Here is a 25,197-nt window from a genome sequence, read left to right as displayed (position 1 = left end):
AAGAATGTGTTTGGATGTCTGTCCCAACTTCCAGTGGGTAGAGGAGTACAGCAGCCTTGTGGTCATGAGGGTCCAGCTAAGGAGAACAGAGTGTGGCTGTGCATGCCACTTGCTATTACTCCAGAAACTGCAGGTACTGATGCATTTTCTGTTCTACCATCACTCTACGATAACCTGGACACACTGGAAGATCTGTGCTCATCTGTGCTGCAGTAGAGAAACCAAAAGAACAAGAAGGAATAGAATGACCCTAGAGTTGATATTTTTATTTTTTCTTACACTCATGTTGGTAGGTTAGAAGAGATGCTCTTTTATGATATGAGCACATGTCCTGTGTGTGTGTGTCCACATGGATTGACACACACATCCTGCCACTGTCATTATTGTCATCCTCTCCAGAGGCATGAAATGGAGATAACCACTTTTGGAGCAGTGTGGTTCAGGTTGATGGAGAATTGATGAACGATGATGGTCTGACATCAGCACTGAGGACACAGATCACATTTGGGGTGATCTGCTATATGAATGCATTGTCCTCAGAGAACAAAGTTGTCGCATCTTTGCTGACACTTGTATATGGCCAGTTTTAGGACCTTTTGCTTTGGCTTGAGAGTCCAGCTTGTTGGAAAGGATTTTAGATATTGTGAAGTCAAATCCTGCTTCAGAGTCTTTTATGAGATCACCTTAGACAGTGAATTCCCTCATCCTCCCCTTCCCCTGATCATTGTACTTCAGTGACCAACCCACTTCCCCAGAGTTCCGTGGAGATGTGATGATTCTCCACCTTGTTCCTAATTTAGACCTGGCTCTCTGCTCTCCTCCCTGCAGATAACCCTTCAATTATACTTCAGGCACAGGTCACTCACCTGGGTTGTGGTCTCGGAGCTCCAATCCAGACCCACCTGCCTCCTGACCATCCCTTAGAGACCCTACCTTCACTTGAAACCCCAAAGCCAAACTTGGTTGCACCTAAAGCTTTTCCATCCAGGTCAGCTGAGTCACCATTGTTCTAGTCTCTCAGGCAAGAAATTCGGACACTCCGAACTCTCCTCTCACTTCCTCACTATACCTGCTGTGACAGCAAGGCCTGCCTCCGCCTCCATACTCCCAGTGCTGTGCACAGCTACAGCTTGATCTCTGGATTCTCTGCTCTTAAACCTGTCATGGCCTTCCAAACCTGAAAATGCTCCCTGTGACTCTATGCCAGGCTTTAAGTCCCTTTACAAACTTGGTATGCCCTTTTCTCATCCTTATTCCTGGAAACCCCTCAAAATCTTCCCAGACTCAATAAATCCCTGCTATGGATTTTACCTCTAAACATCCCCTGCATTTCTAAATGATACTTTATGAATTACAACTTAGGGATGGGAAGTGTGACTCCAAGGTAACTGGACTAATTCTTTGGTGTTAGGTTCTAGTTATTGGCGTAGCCACATCTCTCATTAAATCATGAACTTTACCTTCATGTCAATGTGCCCCGCACCTGACAATGCCTTCCTTGTCTGTGGTATAATTCCAAAACTGTCTTAAGAGTTGGGCGTCACCACCATGTGCTTTGTGATTCTTTCAGATGTGTTAGTTCTGTTAGCCAGCTAGATAAAAATATTTTTGAAGCAAAACCATACACTTCTATTCCCTCCTGCTTCCTTGGCTGCTCAAGAAATACTTTGAGCGACTGACCACACAGAGTATAAATAATTTATGTGTTTTTTATATTTTGTCTTTGTTAATACACATGCAAAATGTTTGTATTTTATAGGTGCTTATATATATCAAATTAGGAACGATTAGAATGCAAGGTCCAGCTCATGGTTCTCACCCTGTTTGTGCATTAGAATCACTGGAAGGACTCAAAAACCAAGCAAATAAGAAAAAATATATATGCCACTTATAGCTGGGCATCTCCCAGACCACTTTAATCAGGCTTAGGAATGTGGCCTGTCACTGACGTTAAAATCTCCCCAGTGATTCTAATTTGCAGCCCAGAGTGAGAACCCCCAGAGCTGCTGGTTTAGTCCTTTAAAATTGTACTGTGGGATCTTTCAGGATAATTTTGGTCAGATCACAGTCACTTCATCCCCTAAAGCTAAACCTAAAGAACAACCAGACTAAATAAAATTCAAAAAGTAAAACTCAGTTTAAAAAATTCACTAGCATCCAGGCAATGGAAGGAGCTCCACCTTGTTTTTGTGTCTTAAACTTCAAAGGATGACAGTCAAACACAAAGACCAGATTTTCCTGGTAAGAAAGAAGAGCTCCTAATCCCACCTGCTAGAGGGGATTGGCAAGATGCAGAATACTCATTGAAATTTCAGGTTTTGGAAAGAAGTTGACTGGTGAATAGGGGCAGGATGAGTATCTTTATCTCTTCCTTCCTTTGAGTGGGGGTGTTGTAGGGTGGGGTGGGGGTGGGTTGGGGATGGAGTTTGCTGGGGAGAGATGGGTGAAACAGAGGACTGGAACTAGCTCATCCCTGAATTAAGAGACAAACCCACATTCCAAAGACTGTGTCCTCTGTACATACAGTAGATATGTCTTCTCTCCATTCAAAATTCACTCTGGTGCAGGACTTAATGCAAGTATCAGAAGACAGAGCAGAGTCCAGTCCTCTAGTAAAAGCCTCTACACAGCTCCTTCCTCCTCCATATAGACACAAAGACACGGACAGGCTGGGCTCATACTTGGCTGGTACACACTAATGTGGCTGTGCTGGTTATTAAAATACCAAAATACTTCCACACCACAATGGAAAGAATCACTTATCCAAGTGTCTCATGCTGTTCTGGCCACCCCAGCCCCTCTCACAAGAAGCCCCCCACTCCAGACCACCCTACAGACCAGCAACTACAGGAGTAACATGTGGCCTAGAGCTATGACCAACCTCTGTTCTGTCTGCTCAATGTCTGTGACATGTTGGTGCTTAAATATTTTCAGTGTTATCCATTTGGAAAGTATATAGAACACAAGCCTACAGGGCAAAAGAAATAGATGCCAAACAAGATGGGAAATATGTCAAGGAGAATACACCGACACTGTATGAAGGCAAATACCTGGTCTTAACAGAGCTGCTCACCTTAAAGATGAGCAAATGTACGGAAGATGGCCTGGCAACTATGTGAGTATGCTACAGCCAGAAAGGGGATGGGGCGGAGTGGGAAACAGATGAAACCAATATGGAGAAACAGCTAGCCCAAGAAACAAAAGTTCCCACAGGTGTGTTGTGCTCGCAGAGAACTTAGAAAACATGAACTCAATAAAATAAGTACTCAGGAACTGGTGAAACAACAGATTCAGATAAAAAGGCAGATGGCAGAGATAAGAAAACTTGCCTAAAATAATATAGAACAAATAAATGTATTAGAAATAGCAAAAAACATGGTTGAAAATGGAATTGATAACAGAAGAAAAGGCTTGAAATGATGCAGAGAATGAAGAATTTTAAAAACAGGGATTCAAGTAATTCCTGAAAGGATAAATGTAGGAGTATCGAGATATTCTGACATAAGAGTAACTGATGACCAAAAATAAAAAGGAACTATAAAAGTATCTGGAGATAAAATACAAAAGATTTTTCCTGAAACGAAGGAAGGAATCTTTAGATTAAAAGAGTGCACTATGTTGTAGGAAATCCAACAGAAAACACTTGACACCAAAACATACCCTGATGAAGATCCTGAACTTCAAGAATGAAGAAACAATTCCTCACCATTCAGGCAGAAAAAGCAAGTCACCAAGGGACCTCAAACTTCCTTTCCACAAGATTCTGTGACAGGAAACAATGGAGGAGTATTTCCAAAGTTCTGAGTAGGAAAAAAGAATGACTCAAATGTATTATTGCCAACCAAGTCGTCAAATCTAATGTCAAGTTCTCTTAAGCAGAACACAACACCCGAGTGCCCTTCTTAAGGAAACCATTTGATAGGAAAGATGAACCAAATAACTCAATGATGGATGAGCTGGTAGAAAAAAAACTGGTGGTGAACCAAGATCAAACTGGAAATTATAGTCACAGTTAGATACAGATTATAAATATTACAAACCCTAAGATAGCTAATAAATTGGGAATGGGAGAAGGGAGGATATAAGAGCACTCATACCCTCTTATTTTCATAGCAGAGACTTGCTACTGTCTAAACTTTTTTCAAAAACACATAATTTCTTAAATTTTTTGGTAATCTTTTAAAAAAACAGATTTCTAAAAAGAAATATGTATTGTTCCAGTTCACTTTAGTTTCTTAAATACAACCCAATTAGCTGAATGCTATTTATTTAAAAATAAATGTGATAAGAAATAAATTAAAAATAAATGTGAATCTACGTTTATAAAAATTCCTCAGCCAGGCATGGTGGCTCACACCTGTAATCCCAGTGCTTTGGCAGGCCAAGGCAGGAGGATCGCTTGAGCCCAGGAGTTTGAGACCAGTCTGGGCAACAGAGCAAGACCCCTTCTCTACAAAAAAAATCTTTAAAAATTAGCCAGGCATGATGGTGCATGCCTGTAGTTCCACTACAGGAGAGTGAGGTGGGAAGATCACTTGAGCCCAGGAGTTCAAAGCTGCAGGCCACTGCCCTCCAGCCCAGGCAATACAGCAAGACCGTATCTCTAAATATATATTTCCTCTATCTCTCTATGTAGAGACAGATCAAGAATTATATTCACCTAAAGTGGATTACCATTATTTTTAGGTGGGTGTTGATTTTGTTTTACTCTTTTTTTTTTTGTACTTCACTATATTGCTTGACTTTTGTTTGATACCCATGATATCTTTTTATTTTTTAATGGAGGATGGGAGGTGTTATTCTAGAAACAAGGTTAAAAATCACTGTAGAATGTGGTGGGCCCCTGGCAGGTGCTGCTCCTTATAATGACATTTGCTTCATACCTCCTATCAAGGTTCTTTAAAATTGCTAGCTTTATCTCACCACCTTTTTTTTTTTTTCACTGATATTTTTTCTCACAAGTTGCTATTCCTTTATCCACATGAAGCTATTGCTCATCCAAATATTCTATTTTATACAACTCATTAAGTGTTGGGACATTCTTTTGGGGCTAAAAGGAAAGACTGAATGCCAGTATGATACCTAGGGACTGGACTTGCCCAGTGCATCTGAAATAAATGGAAAATCAGGAAAAAAAAGCCATTTGGAGTGGTTGACAGTCATCTTACAAGAAGCCAGAAAGACTCTTAGCAACATGGGGATTTTGCACATGAATTGGCTGCAGTTTATCAAAGGAGCTGAAAGATTTCTTTCTTTGTGCTTCTGTGAGTTTGGAAATGAAATGTCAGTCCTTTCTCTGCCCAAGTGAAATTGCTGGGCCATAGAACTTTAATTCAGGATTAGCTTATGCTGATCAAACCCAGCCATCCAGAGATGGCAGATGAGAGAATGAAGCAGTAAACTTTATTCTACATGCGTTTGTTTTAAGGACCATTCAGCCTTACGTTCATAGAAGCCCATGGAAACCCTATAATCTCTTGTGGCATGTGTGTGAGCAACTAAGGACCCTCTCTCTGTGTGTTACACAAGACTTTTATAAAATCCCAAATCCTCAACTTGATTAGTATGAAGAGATGATCACAGGAGTGTGGAGCTGGAAGACGCCTTCATTCATAGTGAGAGTCATATTGCAAAAGATTGTTATAAGGATCAAGTCGGGAATTGTGCACAGTGTCTAGCACCGGGCAAGAGCTACAAAAACGGTGGTGGTGGTAATAATAATCGTTGTTATTGTTTGAAAGGGAAGTATGGCTCCATCATGCCTGGAGTTTACCTGGCGGAATAAGCCTTTCCTTATTTGGTCCACTTGTCCCTGCCCTCACAAAAGATTCACTGCTGCCCCTAGTCTCTCCGCTTTGCACTGTGTGTCATGGCACCTTCAAGAAGAAGACCCTCATCTAATCATGTCTGTATGTGAATGTGGCACTACCTCTTCCTTGCCTGAGCCCCGGAGCCAGCTGCAGTGCTTCACAGCTGTATCCCAGTTGGAGGATTCCAGAATGGCTAACTGAGCATTAGGGTGCACCTGACACTCTCCATAGGACCCCACTCTCCATACTCCAGAGGATGTCTATTTTTCTGCCTTCATCTCCTCCCCTTATTCTGGAGCACACTCTTATTCCTTTGAATGAACTGCATTCTCCACTCTGAGCTCTGGTTGGGCTGCCGGTCACAGTTCCCAGGCCTCTGGCCACAGCGGGGGCATATGATCCAGAATAGGCCCATCATGGGACTTCCCTGGGACTGTGTATTTAGAAACTGGGAGAGAGGATCCCTTTCCCCTACGGTTAAAGTGAGATTGAGAGAAAGAGGATAGGGATATGACATTGAGTTCTGAATCGAATCATGCCTGGGGCCACCTCCATGCTTGCTTTTTCTGGTTATGTAAGTCAATAAGTCTCACTTTATTTAAAGCTCGTTGGAATTAGGATTCTATCACTTGTAACCAAAAGAAGCCTGGTAAGTTTTCAAATAAGTCCAAGACATGCCTTTGGTCAGGTTATCAGGTTTTCTCTCAATGCTTTCCTCCTCTGCATAACATATGGGCATGTTATTTTATAGTGGGGTTCACAGGAGAAAATTGAGAAACATGCCTAAACTGGGGCCAACTGGGGTCCAATTTCAGTTATAACTATTTGGTCTGCTGCAACATCAGGACACTGGGCTGTTAGCTTTTACTTCTTTCCTAAATTACAATAATAATTATGAATACTTGTGTACTACCAACCACTGTGTGAAAAACTTCATATAGGTTCTCACTTAACCCTGAGAGTAGCTGTGAAGTGGACACTATTATTAACCCCAATTATAGGGGAGAAGAAGAAATGTTGCTTGTCTTGCTCAAGGTGGGTGAGAAAGCATGTGGGCAGTAGCACTGTGAGCCCAGACAGGCTGCCCCTAAGCCCCACAGCCTTACTACTATGTGGCTATGTCCTGTGATATAAGACAGAGCAGAGGCTGGAATCAGACTGGGGGTCAAATCCCAGCACTGCCACACCCTCACCGTGGGATTTTGAGCATGTTAGTTAACATCTCTGGATTCACTTTCTCCTCTGTATACTGAGATAAAGAGATTACACAACCCTGCTCATAAGATTCTTGCAAGGATTAAATGAGGCAAGGGATGTAAATCACCTGGCATGTTGCCTTACTCTCCTGGACAGCCAAAAGTTTGGTGTTTTCATCGTGACCCACTTCCAAGTTTCCTAAGCTCAGCTGCCTGCCGCATCCATGGGTACTCAGCTCCAAGCAGCTCCTCTGCTTCCTTCTCATCTTCCTGGGTGTGAGCATGGAAACCATGTTGGACTTGGAATGGTCAGATTGGACTCCAGTGCTGCCCTTGCAGTTTACAGTCTGGGTCACCTTGGACAAATCCTTTAACCCCTTGATCCTTTGTTTCCTAGTCAGTAAGACTGAGATGGTGTTGTTATGAGGATTAGCTGAGATTACACATTGCTAGCATATAGCACTGTGCCTAGCGCATGGCTAGTACTAGTTATGATAATGGAATGGTTAGGGGACGTATGTATCTGTTTCTGACGGGTAGCTAATTCCTTTTCAGCTCACTCTAACTGTACCTAGACAAAAAGGAAATTACATTATCAGAAGGGACATCTTTAGACTGTTCATAAATGTCATCACTCATATTTAATGTCTTTTTCTTTTAAGTTCCTTTTAGTTCTTTGATTTAATCTGCTAAATATTAGGGATTGATAGGAGAGCAAGTTTCTACTTTTTTTTTTTTTTTTTCCCAGATGGGGTCTTGCTCTTGTTGCCCAGGCTGGAGTGCAGTGGCGCAATCTCGGCTCACTGCAACCTCCACCTCTCGAGTTCAAGCAATTCTTCTGCCTCAGCCTCCTGAGTAGCTGGGATTATAGGTGCCTGCCACCACGCCCGGCTAATTTTTGTATTTTTAATAGAGCTGGGGTTTCATCATGTTGGCCAGGCTGGTCTCGAACTCCTGACCTCAGGCAATCCACCTGCCTCAGCCTCCCAAAGTGCTGGGATTACAGGCGTGAGCCACCGTGCCCAGCCTTTTCTTTCTTTCTTTTTACGATTTCTTACAAGTTTTTATTTTTATAAAGTACTTAAAATATCTCAAATTTCAGAAAACAAGATATTTAATCACATATCCAAACAGAATTCTCTAATATAGCCCCTTATCAATTCCCTGCCTCCAAATCTCTCTCTCATGAGGAGACCTGTCATTGGATTTAGAGTCCACTCTAATTCAGTATGACCCCATCTTGACTATATCTGTAAAGATCCTATTTCCAAATAAGGTCACATTCACAGGTACCAGAGATTAGGATTTAAATATATCTTTTGGGACTGGGCACTGTGTGTGTATGGTGGTGTACACTTGTGGTCCCAGCTACTCAGGAAGCTGAGGCAGAAGAATCGCTTGAACCTAGGAGGTGGAGGTTGCAGTGAGCAGAGATCATGCCATTGCACTCCAGCCTGGGCAACAGAGTGAGACTGTGTCTCAAAAAAATTAATTAATTAATTAAATGAATCTTTTAGAGGAACACAATTCAAATAATAATACTAGATATCATTATACCTAAGAATATGATAGTATTTTCTCCCCAAGATTAAGGAACAAGTAAGGATATCTGTTGTCACCATAACCACTTCTATTCATTATTGAAGTTGAGGTCATAGCCAGAACAGTAAGTCAAGAAGAGACAATAAAAGGCATACAGATTGAAAAGGAAGAAATAAAAACTACTTGCAAATGATGTATATAAAAAAACCTAAGGATTCTGCAAAGACTATTTGAGCTAATAGCTAAATGTAGGATGTTTGCAAGATGGATCAAAGTAGAAAAGTAAATTGCAGCTGGGCATAGTGGCTCACGCCTGTAATCCAAGCACTTTGGGAGGCCAGGGCAGGCAGATCAGGAGTTCAACACCAGCCTGGCTAACATGGTGAAACCCCATCTCTACTAAAAATACAAAAACTAGCTGGGTGTGGAGGTACACACCTGTAGTCCCACCTACTCGGGACTCTAAGGCAGGAGAATGGCTTGAACCTGAGAAGCAGAGGTTGCAGTGAGCCGAGATCGCACCATTGCACTCCAGCCTGGGCAACAGAGTGAGACTTGGAAAAGAAAAAAAAGAAAAGTAAATTGCATTTCTACATACCAACAAAAACAATTCGAAAATGAAATTTGAAAGACAATGCCATTTAAGACAGAATAAAAATCTGTTTTAGTCTGTTGGGGCTGCTGTAACAAAATACCATAGACTGGGTGGCTTATCAACAATGGGAATTTATTTCTCACAGTTGTGGTGGCTGGGAAGTCTGAGATGGTGGTGCCAGCATGGTTGGGTTCTGGTGAGGGCTCTCTTCCAGGTTGTAGACAGCCACCTTCTTGCTGTGTGCTACATGGAGGAGGGAGCAAACAAGCTCTCAGGGGCCTCTTTTATAAGCACAGCAGTCCCATTCATGAGAGTCCTACCTTCATGATCTAAGCACCTCCCAAAGGCCCCACTTCCTAATACCATCACCTTAGGCACTAGGATTTCAACATATGAATTTGGGGAGAACACAGAGATTCAGACCATAGCAAAATTTGTAATCAGGGAAAATTTAATAAAATATGTGCAAAATCTTTACACGCTGAAAACTATAAAAATATTCTGCAACAAGTTAGAGAAGACCTAAAGAAAAGAGCTATACCACATTCATGGGTTGAAAGATCTGATATTGATAAGATGTCAGTTCTCAAATAGATCTCAAGGTTCAGTGCAATCCCAATCTAAATACCAGCAGGTAGATATGACACTAAAAGCATGAACAACAAAAGAAAATAAATAAATAAATAAATTGGACTTTATCAAATGAAAAACCTTTTGTGCATCAAAGGACATTGTCAAAAAAATGAAAAGATAACCTACAGAATGAGAGAAAATATTTGCAAATCATACATCTGATAAGGGACTAGTATCTAGAATCTATGAAGAATTGTTATAACTCAACAACAGAAAGACAACCCAATTTAAAAATAGGCAAAGGACTTGAATAGACATTTCTCTAAAGAAGACATACAAATGGCCAATAAGCACATGAAAAGATGCTCAACGTAGTAGGGAAATACAAATTAAAACAACAAGGAGATACCATTTCATACCTACTAGGATGTCTGTAATAGTAATTTTTAAAATGCAGAAAATGAATATTGGTGAGGATGTGGAGAAATTGAATGTCTTGTCCGTTGCTGGTAGGAATGGAAAATGGTGCAGCTGCTGTGGAAGCAGTTTCACAGTTTCTGAAAAAGGTAAACATAGAATTACATTACGATCCAGCAATTCCACTCCTAGGTATAGACTCAAGGAAATTAAAAGCAGAGACTTGAGAGATACTCGTATGCCAATATCCATTGCAGCATTGTTCACAGTAGCCAGAAAGGGGAACCAACCCAAGGGCCTATCAGCAGATGAGTGGGTAAACACAATGTGGTATATACAAACAATGGGATATTATTTGGCCATAGGAAAGAAATCAGGATCTGAAACATGCTAACATGGATGAATCTTGGAAATAGTATGTCAAGTGAAATAAGCCAGACACAAAAGGACAAATATTGTATGACTCCACTTATATGAAATATCTAGAATAGGCAAATTCATAGAGAGAGGAAGTAAATTAGAGATTACCAGAGGGCAGCCAGGTGTGGTGGCTCACACTTTAATCCCAGCACTTTGGGAGGCATAGGTGTGAGGACTGCTTGAGGCCAAGGCCCAGAATTCCAGACCAGTCTGTGCAAACACAGGGCAAATGCAAAACAAAAGCCCTTCTCTACAAAAAATATTTTTTAAGTTAGCTGGATATAGTGGCTCATGCCTGTAGTCCCAGCTACTCAGGAGGCTGAGGCAGGAGGATTGCCTGAGCCCAGGAGTTGGAGGCTACAGTGAGCTTTGACTGGGCCTCTGCACTTCAGCCTGGGTGGTAGTGCAAGATCTTGTCTTTAAAAAAAAAGAAAAAGAGAGAGAAAGAGATTACCAGGTGCTGGAGGGAGGAAGAATGGGGAATTATTGTATAATGTTTACAGAATTTCTGTTTCGAACAACAAAAATGTTCCAGAACAAAAATGTTCCAGATATTGTGCACAACAAATGATGCACAACAATGTGAATATTGTATGTTATCTATGTTTTATGATAATTTTTAAAAATTAATAATGTAATATACCAAAAGTTATTGCATGAATTATGCACTTTGAATTGTATACTTGAACTGTACACTTTAAATGTATGAATTGTGTGGTATGTGAATTATATCTCAATAAAGTCGTTCTAGAAAATACCAGCAATGTTTTTGTAGAAATTGGTGTGCTAATCCTAAAATTTATGTAGAAATGCAAAGGACCCAGAATAACCAGAATAATCTTGAAAATTAGCAAAGTTGGGAGACATATATTAGTGAATCACAAGACTTTCTCTAAAGCTGTACTAATGAAGATGGTATGTATTGGTGTAAAGGTCCATGGAACGAGAAAAAGTTCAGAAATCAGGCCCCACTTATATAGTAGTTGATTTTTGATCAAGATGCCAAAGCAATTCAATGGTGAAAAGATCACTTCAACAAATAGTGCTAGAACAACTGCTTATCTCTATGGAAAAGATAAACCCTACCTCACATCACACACGTGAAATTGTTTGAGATAAATTATACAACTGAATGTAAAAGTGAAAATTCTGGATAAAGCTCCTACAAGGAAACATAGGGCAGTATTTTTTAGGATACAAAAAGCACTAACTATAAAGAAAAAAATGACAAATTGGACTTCATCAAAACTAAAAACTTTACAAAAAAACAAGCCATAGATGAGGCACAGTATTCACAATACCTGCACATATGACTGAGAAAAGCTTTGTATCCAGACTCTTACAACTCAATAATAAAAATACCAGAACAAATTATTAAAAAATGCACAATGACTTGAACAGCTGTTTTATAAAAGACTACATGCAAATGCCAGTAAAATATGAAAAAGGGTTCAATATCATTAATCACCAGGGAAATGCAAATTAAAACTAAACTGAGATAGCACTGTATACATCCACTAGTTTGGTGAACATTAAAAGAACAAAAACAACAAACATTGGCAACTGGAATTACCATACGTTGCTAGTTGGAGTCTTAAATGGTATAACCACTTTGGAAATTGATCTGGTAATTTCTTTTAAAGTTAAACTCTATGACCCAGCAATAACGCTGCTAGGTATTTTTGCAAGATAAGGAGTTTTTCCATAATAGCCCCAATGACCCATCTTCTCCTAGAAGATACATTCTGCCTATCTATTGATAGGCAAACTGTGGTTTGTCTCTTCACTTTGCTAAGTGAACAGATAAACACATTTTGGTGTGTGGAAACAACGGAATACCACTCAGCAATCACAAGGAGAAAACCACTGATAGACAATATCCAGCAGCTTAGATGAACCCCAGAAACATTATGGTGAGCAAAAGAAGCCAGATACAAAATAGTGCATACTGTCTTATTCTATTTATATGAAATTCCAAAACAGGCAAAAACTAATTTATGGGGCAAGAAATCATAACATCGGTTGCCTGGATTATAAGGATGGGTGTTGAGTGGTAAGGGCCACAACAACTTGCTTTTTTTTTTTTTTTTTCTCTGAGGCAGATTCTCAAGGTTTCTTCCTTAAACCAATTAATATGGTACATATCATTAAGAGATTTTCTAACCTTAACCATCCTTGCATTCCTAGGATGAATCTAATTTGGTAATGGTGTATTTTTAGTAGACATTTCTGGAATCAGTTGCCTACTGTTTTATTTAGGATTTTTGCATCTATATTTAGAAATGAGATTGGGCTTTAATTTTTCCTTCATATACCATCCTTATCTGATTTGCCATCAGAATTGTTACGCTTTGTAAAATGAGGTGGGCAGTGTTCCCTCATTTTATATTCACTGGAACATTTGTTTTAGATAACGATTATCTGTTCTTTGAAGTCTGGGTATAACTGGTAAGCCTTCTGGGTTTAATGGGTTTTATTTTTATCTTAATTTAATTTTTTTTTTTTTTTTAGTATGGAGGGTAGATTTTAAAACTCCCAATTCAAGTTATAAATCTAACCAAAAAAAATGTATTTCTTCTTGAGGAGTTCTGTTAAGTTATATATTTCTAAGAAACTGCAGTTTGTCTATGTTTTCAGTTTATTAATTATGGGTTTTAAGTAGAATTGTGCATAAATGACCCTGAGAACTTACTCTGTGTAGTCTGGACAAGATGCCTGCTAGGACTGGTTGCGCCTTCTCCTAGAGAGAGAGACTGCACCCAAGTTCAGCTTCCCACAGAACCAGTAGCTCCCTTCCTTTGGCAGGAGGGTCTGTGGCTTGCCAGAACACCCCAGGTGTGGGGCTTTCACAGCAACTCCAGTAAACAACAAGCACTTAAATACAAATAACTCATACTAAGCAGTCTGTATGCCTCCCACAAACAAAGTTAATTCTCATGCTGGCACTGGTAGAAGATAGAAGAGCCTGGGGCTAGTGATACCCATGAAATGCAAACCCACTGTGGGTCTGGCTCATCACCCTGGTCCTGCCGTGATTCTTTGTCCAATAATGGGAGGACAGCGATTCCATCTCAAATGGTAGTTTATATACCATTGGTCATCTCTAATTGCTCACTCTCTCTCTCTATTAAGTGCACTAAAGGTTTGTTGTGGTCGTTTTCACTTTTATTTTGGAATAATTTTAGATGTACAAAATGTTGCAAAGTTAACACAGAATTCCCATATAACCTTCACCCAGTTTCGCTAATGTTGACATTTCATATGACTATGTGCATTTGTTAACAGAGATTAACATGGCTGGGCACGGTGGCTCACACCTGTAATCCCAGCACTTTGTGAGGACTAGTCAGGTGGATCACCTGAGGTCAGGAGTTCGTGACCAGCCCGGCCAACATGGTGAAACCCTGTTTCTACAAAAAATTAGCTGGGTGTGGTGGTGGACGCCTGTAATCCCAGCTACTCAGGAGGCTTAGGCAGGAGAAACACTTGAACCCAGGAGGTGGAAGTTGCAGTGAGCCAAGATCGCGCCATTGCACTCCAGCCCGGGCAACAAGAGTGAAACTCTGTCTCAAAAAAAAAAGAAGAGATTAACATTAGTGCAACACTACACTACAGACATTATTCAGATTTTCCTTTTTCTTTTTTTTCTTTTTCTTTTTTTTTTTTTTTAAAGACAGAGTCTCACTTTGTCACCCAGGCTGGAGTGCAGTGGTACAATCACGCCTCACTGCAACCTCTGCCTCCCAGGTTCAAGCAATCCTTTCATCTTAGCCTCCCAAGTAGCTGGGACCACAGGCGTGCACCACCATGCCTGGCTAATTTTTAAATTTTATGTGGAGATGGGTCTCACTTAATTGCCCAGGTTGGTCTCAAACTCCTGGGCTCAAGCAGTTATTCACATTTCAGCAGTTTTTTCATTAATATCTTTTTCCTGTTTTAGGATCCAATACAAGATAACCACACTGCATTTAATGTCATCCTATTTAATTTTGTAAAACTCAATTGTATTGAGAAAAATTAACATATCATAAAATTTACCCACTTAGCATATATAATTCAGTGCTTTTCATTATATTTACAAAATTGTGTAGTCCTTACCATAATCTAAGTTTAGAATATTTGCATTACCCCCAAAAGCAATCCTGTACTTATTAAGCAGTCACCCCCCATTCCTCCCTCCTATAGCCCTAGGCAACTAATTTTTCTGTTTCTATTGATTTTCCTGTTCTGGACTTTTCATATAAATGGAATCATACAATGTGTGTGGTGTTTTATGTCTGGCTACTTTCACTTAGCACATTTTGCAGATTCATCCATAGCATAGTATTTATCAGTACTTCATTCCTTTATATTGCTGAATAGTATTCCATTGTATAGGTATATGGCATTGTGTTTATCCATTCACCAGTTAATGAGCATTTGGATTGTTTCCATTTGGGGGTTATTATTAATAATGTTGCTAGAATATTGTGTACCAGTCATCATGTGGATGTATGTTTTCATTTCTCTTGGGTATGTACCTAGGGGCACAATTGCTTGGTCATATGGTAACTGTGTTTAACATTTTGAGGAACTTCCAAAGTGTTTTCCAAAGTGGTTGCACCATTTTACGGTCCACCAGCAATATCTAAGGGACTCAGTTTCTTTACATCCGCATCAGTGCTTGTTATTATCTGCTTTTGTTTTTCCTTTTGTTTTCAATATAGCCATCCTAGTGAGGGTGAAGTAGATATCTCATCACGGTTTTGATGTGAGTTTTTCTTTTGGTTAATGATGTTGAGCATCTTTTCATGTGCTTATTAGCAATTTGTATATCGTCTTTAAAGAAATATCTATTCAAATTCTTTGCCCAACTTTTAATTGTGGTGTTTTCTTATTTTGAGTTTTTTTGTTTGTTTTGATGGAGTCTCGCTCTGTTGCCCAGACTGGAGTGCAGTGGCGTGATCTTGGCTTGCTGTAACCTCTGTATCCTGGGCTCAAGCAATATTCCTGCCTCAGCCTCCCAAGTAGCTGGGATTACAGGCACCCACCACCATGCCCGGCTAATTTTTGTACTTTTATAGAGACGGGGTTTCATCACTTTGGTCAGGCTAGTCTCAAACTCCTAACCTCGGGTGATCCGCCTGCCTCGGCCTCCCAAAGCACTGGGATTACACGTGTGAGCCACCACACCTGGACCTTATTTTGAGTTTTAAGAGTTCTTTATATATCCTGGATGCAAGTCCCTCTTCATGTATATGATTTTCAAATATTTGAAAATGTTTGTCAAAAATCAATTGACTATTAATATAGCAGTTTTGATTTCTGTAACTTTGTAACAAGTTTTGAAATAAGAAAATGTAATTCTTCCAACTGTGATCTTTTTGTAGATTGTTTTGGCTATTCTGTGTCATCTTATTTTAAATTTTTTTCATTTAACCACTTTTGGTTTTGGGATTTTATTTGTTGTTTCTTAGTTTTCTATTTCATTCATTTCTGTTTTATTTTTATAATTTCCTAGCTTCTACGTTCTTGGGTTTGCATATTTGCTTTATAACTGTAAAAATGAACATTTATTTTATCACCATCAGGACTTTTTTTTTTTTTTTTGAGACAGGGTCTCGTTCTGTCATCTAGGCTGGAATAGTGTGGCATGGCCATCGCTCACTGCAACCTCTGCCTCTCAGGCTCAAGCAATCCTCCCACCTCAGCCTACCAAGTAACTGGGACTACAGGTGCATGCTACCGCACCCAGCCAATTTTGTATGGAATGATACATTTCTCAGAAGTACCCCTGTAGTTAAGCAACACATGACTGTATATAAGTATATATATATTTTAAATCCATCAGTTTAAAAATAGACTCTTGGATATAAGACATAAAAAGCCAACCATATGCTATTCACAATAGGCATGCTTAAAATCTAATGATCTAGAAAGACTAAAAACAACGGAATGGCAAAATAATTACCAGGTAAATATTAATTTTTAAAATTGATAGCACAGAATTTTATAGCCACAGCAGAGGCCAGAACACAGTGTAATTATGCTGCTATTAGACAAAAAAGACTTTAAAAGTATTTAGGGATAAAGAAAGTCACTGCAAAATGAAAACATGAACAATTCACTAGGAATATTCGACAGTTCTGATTTTCTGTGCAACAACTAACAGCATAATTGACAGAAAGAGATGGAAAAAATGAACAAATTCACTGTCAGTATGGGGTAGACAAAAATAGAATATGAAAGGTTTGAACATGGCGATTTTCATGACTCAGCATATACCAAAAAGTCAAGATTTTCTGACCACAATGTACTACAATTTGAAATTAGTTAACAAAAAGATAACTCCTTACAAAAAACCTTAAAAAATACTTCTAAATGATTCACATGTCAAAAAAGAAATCATAAATGAAATGAGTACATACTTAGCACTGAAAGAGTATGACTACAATACATAATAAAATCTGAGGGATGTAGCTAAAGCAGAACTTGAGTCATTTGTGGGTTTAACTGCACACATTCAAAAAGAAAAAACTGGCCAGGCATGGTGACTCATGCCTGTAGTCCCAGCTACTTGGGAAGCTGAGGTGGGAGGATAGCTTGAGGCTGGTAGGCGGAGGTTGCAGTGAGCTATGATCATGCCACTGCACTCCAGCCTGGGTGATGGACCCAGACCCTGTCTGGAAAAAAAAAAAAAAAAAAAAAACAAAAAAGCCCATCTCTATAAAAAAAAATACAAAATTAGCCAGGTGTGGTGGCAGGTACCTATAGTCGCAGCTATTTGGGAGGCTGAGGTGGGAGGATTACTTGAGCCCAGGAGTTCAAGGCTGCAGTGAGCTGTGATAGACCACTGCTCTCCAGTTGGGGCAACAGAATGAAACTCTGTCTCTTTAAAAAAAAAAAAAAAAATTTAACATGTATGCTTAACTTAAGCTTAAAGTTTATCAGTATCTCTACCTTTCTCCTAAAATATACAAATAATCTTAGAACATTTTAACACCAGTCACTTGCCTCTTGTCTGACATGTTTTTGTCATCTGATAGTTTTGTGCCTCCTTGTTTTTATGTCCCTCAAATTCATCATCATTACTATTAGCAGTAGGAGTGGTGTTTTCTACAGTCAGTGGTTGCTCCGGTTTACCCACATTTGCTATTTCTTTGGAGATCATTAGTTCTTGCTTTCTGCATCTTTGTTCTGGTTTTGATTTGCTCCTTCTGGAAGTAAAATGTTCCCATAGTAATATTTTCTGGAAGGGCCTATGAATGGTAAACTCAGTCTTTGCCTAAAAATGTCTTTTTTCTGCCTCACTTTTGAATTACAGTTTAGGTAGTTATAAAATTCTAGCTTATCAATTATCTTCCTTGTATATTTTGAAGATATTTTTCTGTTGTCTCCTGGCCTCTGACTATTGAACACTGTGCTGTCAACTTATTTTTTGCTTTTTTATAGGTAGTCTGTCCTTTATCTCTGGTGGCATTTAGGATCTTCACTTTGTTTTGTGGTCTGCAGTTTCCCTATTATGTCTAGTGTAGATTTATTTTCATTTCTTATCCTTGGACTCAGTGCAGGCTTTTATTCTGCAGATTCTTTCCTTACAATTCTAGTAGAGTCTATGTTATTATCTCTTTGAATACTACCACCTCACTATTCTCCCTATTACTGTTTCTGGAATTTCTATTAAATACATATTAGACTATCTCATTCCTTGCACCTCATAACCTCCTTTTAACATTTTCCATCTCTTCATCATATTGCTGCATTTAGCATAATTTCCTCAGATGGGACCTCTAATTTACTAATTCTCCCTTCAACTTCTTTTTCAGCTTACAAACTTTTAATTTAATAGCTAGTTCTCATTTCTAGACATTCTAATTTGTTTCTGTTCAAAATATTACTTTTTTTTTTTTTTTTTTTTTTTGAGACAGAGTCTCACTGATGCCCAGGTTGGAGTTCAGGGGCATGATCTCAGCTCACTGTAACCCCTGTCTCCCAGGTTCAAGTGATTCTCCTGCCTCAGCCTCCCCAGTAACTGAGACTACAGGTGCACACTACCATGACTGGCTAATTTTTATATTTTTAATAGAGACAGGGTTTGCCATGTTTGCCAGGCTGGTCTTGAACTCCTGACCCCATGTGATTCACCCACCTCAGCCTCCCAAAGTGCTGGGATTACAGGAGTGAGCCCCACCTGCCCCACTTTTGGGTTTTTTTTTTTTTTTTTTGGTTACAATAGTAGCTAAACTCTGTGCCAAGCATATGTGTACTTTTCTAAGCACTTTACATATATTAACACACTTAATCCTTACAACAACCCATTGATACAGATACCATTAGTATACCTACTTTACAGATGAGGGACTTGAGGCACAGAAATATTAAGTGACTCACCCAAGGTCACCCAGGTGGTAGGTAATAGTGATAAGATTTGAACCCAGCACTTTAGCTTCAGTTTCTGTGCTCTTAACTACCATGCAACAGTGCCTCTCATGAGGTTTGTTCTTTTCTTGGTGTTTTAATTACATCTTAGGGCTTTAATAATTTTAAACATGTTTATTTTACATTCCCTTTCCAATTGTCATTCTATGATATGAAGTTTTAGGGTATCTTTTAGTGTTATTTATTGTGTCTGCTGACTTTTAAGTCAGCAGGATTTTGTCCTCCTGCATTTCATTATTTGTGTTTGTGAGCTTATCTTTAAAGAAGCCTGTTTTTCTGTAACAATCCCCTGTGACCTGGTTGTAGATGTGTCCCTCAAGAGCAGTTTTGCATTTGCCACAGAAAGATCACCAGATCTGGACCTCTTTTTTGGCTGTTTATCATTTTGGGAGTCATTTATCATCATGGTTCCTGGACCGTCTGCAAACTTGAACCTCCAATTTTGAGGTAGAAACAGACCCTGAGAATTAATTTCTCAGAGGATATTTTTCTCCATCCAGACAGAGGCATATAAATTCTTTTTTGTCTCTCTGTGCCAGTGAATCCATGGTTTTCTTAATCTACTCTTTTCAGGATGGGTGTAGCCTTTTAAAAACTGCTGCAGTTTTTTAACTAAGCCCAGCTGTGGCAGCATCCCACATCCTTACCACTCACTTCCCTCTTTGTTACTGACACACCTGGAGACTTCCTTTCTCTCTTGCCAGTTCATTCATGCATTTAAAATAATTTTCGCTGTATTTTGTCAAGCATTTTAAGGCAGTATGGCAGGAGAGTTTTCAGACTGTTTTCTCATATCTTCTTTTAAGAAAATTAGGAGTCTCATTCCACCCTTTAAAAAAAGTATGATGTTAATTATTTTCTCTTGGTAAAAGTGATTAAAAAATTGGGGATATCCATAGAAGTGTTAGGAGGAAAATGCAAACTACTCATTGTACCACTACCTAAAAGTGGCCATGATTTATATGTTTTCTCCTTTTTGTATTATATGTGTTTAGGTATACATATACATATATGTGTGTGTATATATATGTACTATATAACTTGATTCGTGTGTGAATATCTGCTTATGTGTGCGATTTTTCATCTAAAGTGTATTGTATTTTTCTTACATCATTAAAATTCATTGAAGAACAAACAACTGAAGAAAAACTTCTGTCTTAGAAGCATAAGGATAAATGGGGGGCATCTTCCTGCATATATTTGATTAGCTGTTCTGCAAATCTACACTTCTGCACCTAGAAATAAAAAAGGGACTAGCTGCACTAAGAGCCCTAGAATCCTAATTAACATTGTGCTGCTGATAGATGCCTTACATTTAAAGCAAGATCATTTGTTTCTCTCCCACAGAAATGATTTTCATTGACTATTCTGAATAACTTTATATTTCCGGTCTCCAATTTGCTGCAACTAAATCTTAACTACTCCCCCATTCTAGCTTTCTTGTTGAAATTTCTCTCTGAGCAAAGCCTGGAATGTCTGAAGTCATTCCCCAACACAGTTGCTAGAGATGGGCTGTGAAATAACAGAATTTAGCAGCAAGTCTCTCCACAGGCCAGTGTATAAAAAGGATCTGAAACCTAGGCTGGGAATGACAAGTATGCTAGAGGGAATGGCACTCCCCTGCCCGCCTTCCAAAAGCAGTTTGGCTTCAGGAGAGTGGGTGTGTGTTTCACTTGGTCTTGCAAATGTAGGTCTAACTTTGTCACCGCCTTTCCGTCTGCCCTCCAGCATCTGTGCCCAGTTGACGTAATGACTGTGGAAGGCAGATTGAACACTATTGAGAAGACAGTCTGGAAATTGCGAGAGGCAGGCAGGGTCAAGGATGGAAAGCATTCTTGGGAGACTGGGGTTCTCAGCTCACAGTAATTGAGAAATCGATTCAAACCCATGGCATACAATGAAATTATATGCGTGTGTGTGCATTTTCTAGAAGTTACCCCATGGCCCTTCCAAGTTAAGTTAGCACTATACAATGTCTTGGCCAAATGAATTTGAGCTCCAAGTTAGGTATTTGAGACTCAAATTAGTTCCAAGCTAGTTTCTTAAAATTTATAGTAGAAATAATAGCCTAAAAATGTAATTTATTAAAAATTAAATTCAGGGCCAGGCACGATGGTTCCTGCCTATAAACCTAGCACTTGGGGAGGCTGAGGTAGGAGGATTGCTTTAGCTCAGGAATTTGAGACCAGCCTGGGCAACATAGTGAGACCTCATCTCCACTAAAATAAAAAATTAGCCAGGCATGGTGGCACACACCTGTAGTCCCAGCTACTCAGGAGGCTGAGGCGAGAGGGCCACTTGAGCCCAGGAGTTCAAGACTGCAGTGAGCCATGATCATGCCACTGCACTCCAGCCTGTGTGACAGAGCAAGACCCCCCCTCCAGAAAAAAATTAAAATCTTTAAAAAATAACAGTTTTGATTTACAACTACCAGAATTTATGAGAAAAAGAATTTTAAGTTTCAAAAGTTTAATGTGTACACTAAAAAATGAAAGCACAAAGCTTACGTTGCCAATAAGATATTAGAAACAGATTAGAAGTATAACTACACAACTCTACTTCCTGCAGATTAAAGTTTGCCAAGACTTTATTTATATTTTTATTTTTTAAAAAATTTAACAACTGAGATGTTGATTCATTTCTAACAGGGACACACAAATGTCTGATGGTAGCCCAGAAGGGCTGTCACTCAGAATCAGGTGGGTGCAGAGTGGCGTGCAGGAGATGATGACCTAGCATGAGACAGGATGCATCACATCTGGGTGACGCCTCTCTCCAGGGAATCAGCCTGGACTAAATGCCTCTCCTGGGTCAGGATGCCCCGCATGCCCCGAGATGCCTTCTGGAGAGAAGGAAGTATGTGAGAGTATCCTGAGTTAAGTGAGATCTAAAAGGCCTGAGAAAACCCTGAAATGACTGAGTCTATCTGGAGCTTATTTGATTGTTTTTCTGCCATCAGATAGAATGAGATCTCAAAAGACAAATTAAATTATATTACAAGAAAATAAAACTCAATCGCTTGCCTATTTGAGTTTGTGGCCTGTGAAAATCTTGCCCACCAAACTACGAGAAGCAACATGAGGGGCTTTATGATAACTCTGCAGGTAGGTGGGCATCTCATGGAATCCAAGGGGAAAGGCATGGGCTAGGCTGAGAAAGGACTAGAACCAGGAGCCGAAAGTCATTGGGATCTTTTCTCAGCTGCCATGGCTGCATATCTGTTTCTGTCTTCTCTCTCTGAGGCTCATCTTTCTCCACGTCTCCCATTCATCTGACAGAATATAGTGGCATCAATGCCTAAGTTACGTGACACAGCTTTAGCCACATGCAGATTCTACCTTTCTGTATCTTGGTCTCATTCCCAAATTCTTGGACAAGAATCTGATTGGCCCACTTAAGTCCCATGTCTGTCTTCCTCCATTCAATCAATGGTGGCCTGAGGGGCATTAGCCCATGGTACAGATATGACTGCTGTGGGTTTATCACCTTGGGTCAGGGGACAGTTCCCAGGTAATTGGAAATGGCTGTGAGCTGGGAGGACACCCCAAAAGATGATGACTTCTCAGTCACTATGGGACCTATCCCTCACTTTTCCCATCTAGAAAATAGAAGGAATAATATCTATAATATTCCTAATTTTAAGTGAAGGCAAAGGGAATTAACATGTATTGACTTCTCTCCATGTAGGAAGTCAACCAGCTTAGCACATCCTGAAAACAACCCTAAGAGGTGGGCATTTTAATTTCCTCCTTTATAGATAAGAAAACTGATGCATGTGGAGGTTAAATACCATAGTTAGTACATGAAAGCTCAGATCTAAACCCAGACAGAACCTGTGCTGCAGCCCTGGAAGCAGCTGTTAAGATTGAGATAATGTCTCAAAGCCGTGCATTACATTCTCAGCTATTAAGAAGCTGCCGAGGACAGTATCTTACATGTAATAAATGCTCAGAATTGGAAGTCTCATTAATAAGAGCACTCTCCCTTCAATTGCAGCGGAAGTCTTATCACAGAATGTTTTGCTCCAATTAATCCACCAAACACCTCTGGGAAGTGGGCACCCATCTCCTTTGGAAAGGTTTCTGCCAAGACACATTTTATTACAATGAAAAGGGAGATGAAAACAGCCGCTTATACCTCTTTTAACTGTAACTGACCTTCAACCACCATTTTGCTGCAAAGGATTTGAGAGCTTCCACCTGCTTCATGTTGAGGTGTGAATTTGTCACCTTAGGAACCTGTTGTCACAGTCTTTAGGATGTATTTATGTGCTCTGATCTTCTGGCCTCCTGATGCTAAATATAATTCTTTTTTATTGGTACCGAGCTGATGTACAAAACTCAGGCTCTTTTTGTGAATGTTTGCTGAATGAGAGATTTGTTAACACCTACTGTATTCTCAGCTCTGAGAATATTAAATCCCTAAGATACAATGCAAGCCTCTGAGAGCAAACAGTCTTCTCTGTGCTATCAAAAAGCTAAGACTGGTCATTAGGGAATTGGAAATCAAAGCCACGATGAGATACCTCTTCATACTCAGTAGGATGGCTATAATACAAATAATTAAAAAAAACAAACAAAAAAACCAGAAAATAATGTGTTGGCAGGTGTTAAAAGAAAAATCTTTAGACAAATTAAATTTAACAGAGTTTAACTGAGTAAACAACAATTTGAGAATGGGGCAGCCTCTAGAATCAGGGCTGCTACGTGGTTGGCTAACATTTACGGACAGAAAAGGGAAAGTAATGTACAAAAAGGCAGAAGTGAGGTACAGAAACAGCTGGATTGGTTAGCTCAGGGTTTGCTGTATTTAAATACAGTTTAAACAGTTGGCTGCCTGTGATTGGCCAAACTAAGACCTGTAAAGGAAAGCAACATGCCTGTGATTGGCCAGAACTCTGCGATTGGTGCAAGTGTAGGTTACAACAGTCTGTTTACATATCCAATTAGGTTCCAGTTAAACCTTTAGGCTGAACTGAAACATGTAAGGAGGCAGCTTCATGCTAAACTTAATTTAACACAGTGATGTGGAGAAATTGGAAAAAAACACAACTAAGAACCAATTTTAAAGTCACCAGTCAGGTCTAGTTTGGGTGAAATTAATGCATGTTCACTTGAGAGCATTAGTTGAAACTTCCTGTAATTCAATTGGCTTGATTGGTGGCCAACTTGCTTTGGTTAAAGATACAAATAAGGGACTTCAAACACCGTTAAGTAGGTTTCTGGTCTGCTTCTCTGAGCATTAGTACCACAGGTAGAATGATCATGTAATTGATCATCCAAACTGTGACAATTATTTCCAAGACAAATGCTAAAACAAAAAGGACACTGGGACAATAGGCCAACCCATGGCTGCCTTTGCTGGAGAAACACCAGTAACATATTGACAACCAGACAACTGACTTTTTCTTTACCAAATCAATCATGGTAGATCTTACCATTAATCTATTTAACCTGTGGGAAAAATGTAACAATGGCCCAATGACTGAACCAAAGGATACATACTGTGATTTACTAGGAAGCAGCAGTGGCAGGGTTCCACATGAAAAAATAGGTATCTTTTTCTCTTTTTCAGGTCTGCTTCTTCTTTGACCCATGCATGCTACCGTTTTCTTCCATGGGAGGTTGGTCAGAAAGTGGCAGCTCAGGGTAGATGTCAGGAAGACAGTAGTCAGAAACAGACCCAGAGAGGGATTTGGGCCACTGTGATAAGAGAGGAGTGGTTAAAGGTATAAAGAATTTACAGTTTATTGGCTCGGCACGGTGACTCATGCCTGTAATTCCAGCACTTTGGGTGGCTGAGGCGGGCGGATCACTTGAGATCAGGAGTTCGAGACCAGCCTGTCCAACATGGTGAAACTCCTTCTCTACTAAATATACAAAAATTAGCTGGGTGTGGTGGTGGGAGCCTGTAATCCCAGCTATTTCGGGGGCTGAGGCAGGTGAATCGCTTGAACCCAGAAGGCGGAGGTTGCAGTGAGCAGAGATTGCACCACTGCACTCCAGCCTGGGTGACAGAGTGAGACCCTGTCCAAAAAAAAAAAAAAACCTACAGTTTATTGATTTCCTTTTCTTTACAAGGAAAAACAGTTGGCTGCCTTCATGTGTGACTTTTAATCTTGTATCTCTGCCCAGAGGCACATTTTGGAGATGATGCTGTTTAAATTTCCAAATCAATAAATAATCAGGGTCAAAGATCCAAAACTAGCAAATTGCTATTTCCAGGA

At 39.7% G+C, this 25,197-nt stretch overlaps 1 protein-coding gene across 4 annotated transcripts in view; it reads left to right on the top strand.

Moving 5' to 3' along the window:
- PLEKHA8 (pleckstrin homology domain containing A8) overlaps positions 1-21,991 on the top strand; it is an 87,956-nt gene extending 65,965 nt beyond the window's left edge. For 2 of the 4 annotated variants that reach the window (XM_025379856.1, XM_025379855.1), the window contains one exon: positions 21,620-21,991. In XM_025379856.1, coding sequence (XP_025235641.1) covers positions 21,620-21,699 — 80 coding nt within the window. In that variant the 3' untranslated portion in view covers positions 21,700-21,991. Of the gene's footprint in view, positions 1-3,624; positions 4,207-21,619 lie in introns of those variants that run through there. The other 2 variants (XM_025379853.1, XM_025379854.1) reach the window with 2 other exon arrangements.
- Positions 21,992-25,197: the final 3,206 nt, after the last annotated feature.

The sequence above is a fragment of the Theropithecus gelada genome, chromosome 3 (genome assembly GCF_003255815.1).
Source record: "Theropithecus gelada isolate Dixy chromosome 3, Tgel_1.0, whole genome shotgun sequence".
NCBI lineage: Eukaryota > Metazoa > Chordata > Mammalia > Primates > Cercopithecidae > Theropithecus > Theropithecus gelada.
This window is presented reverse-complemented; position numbering and strand designations above follow the sequence as displayed.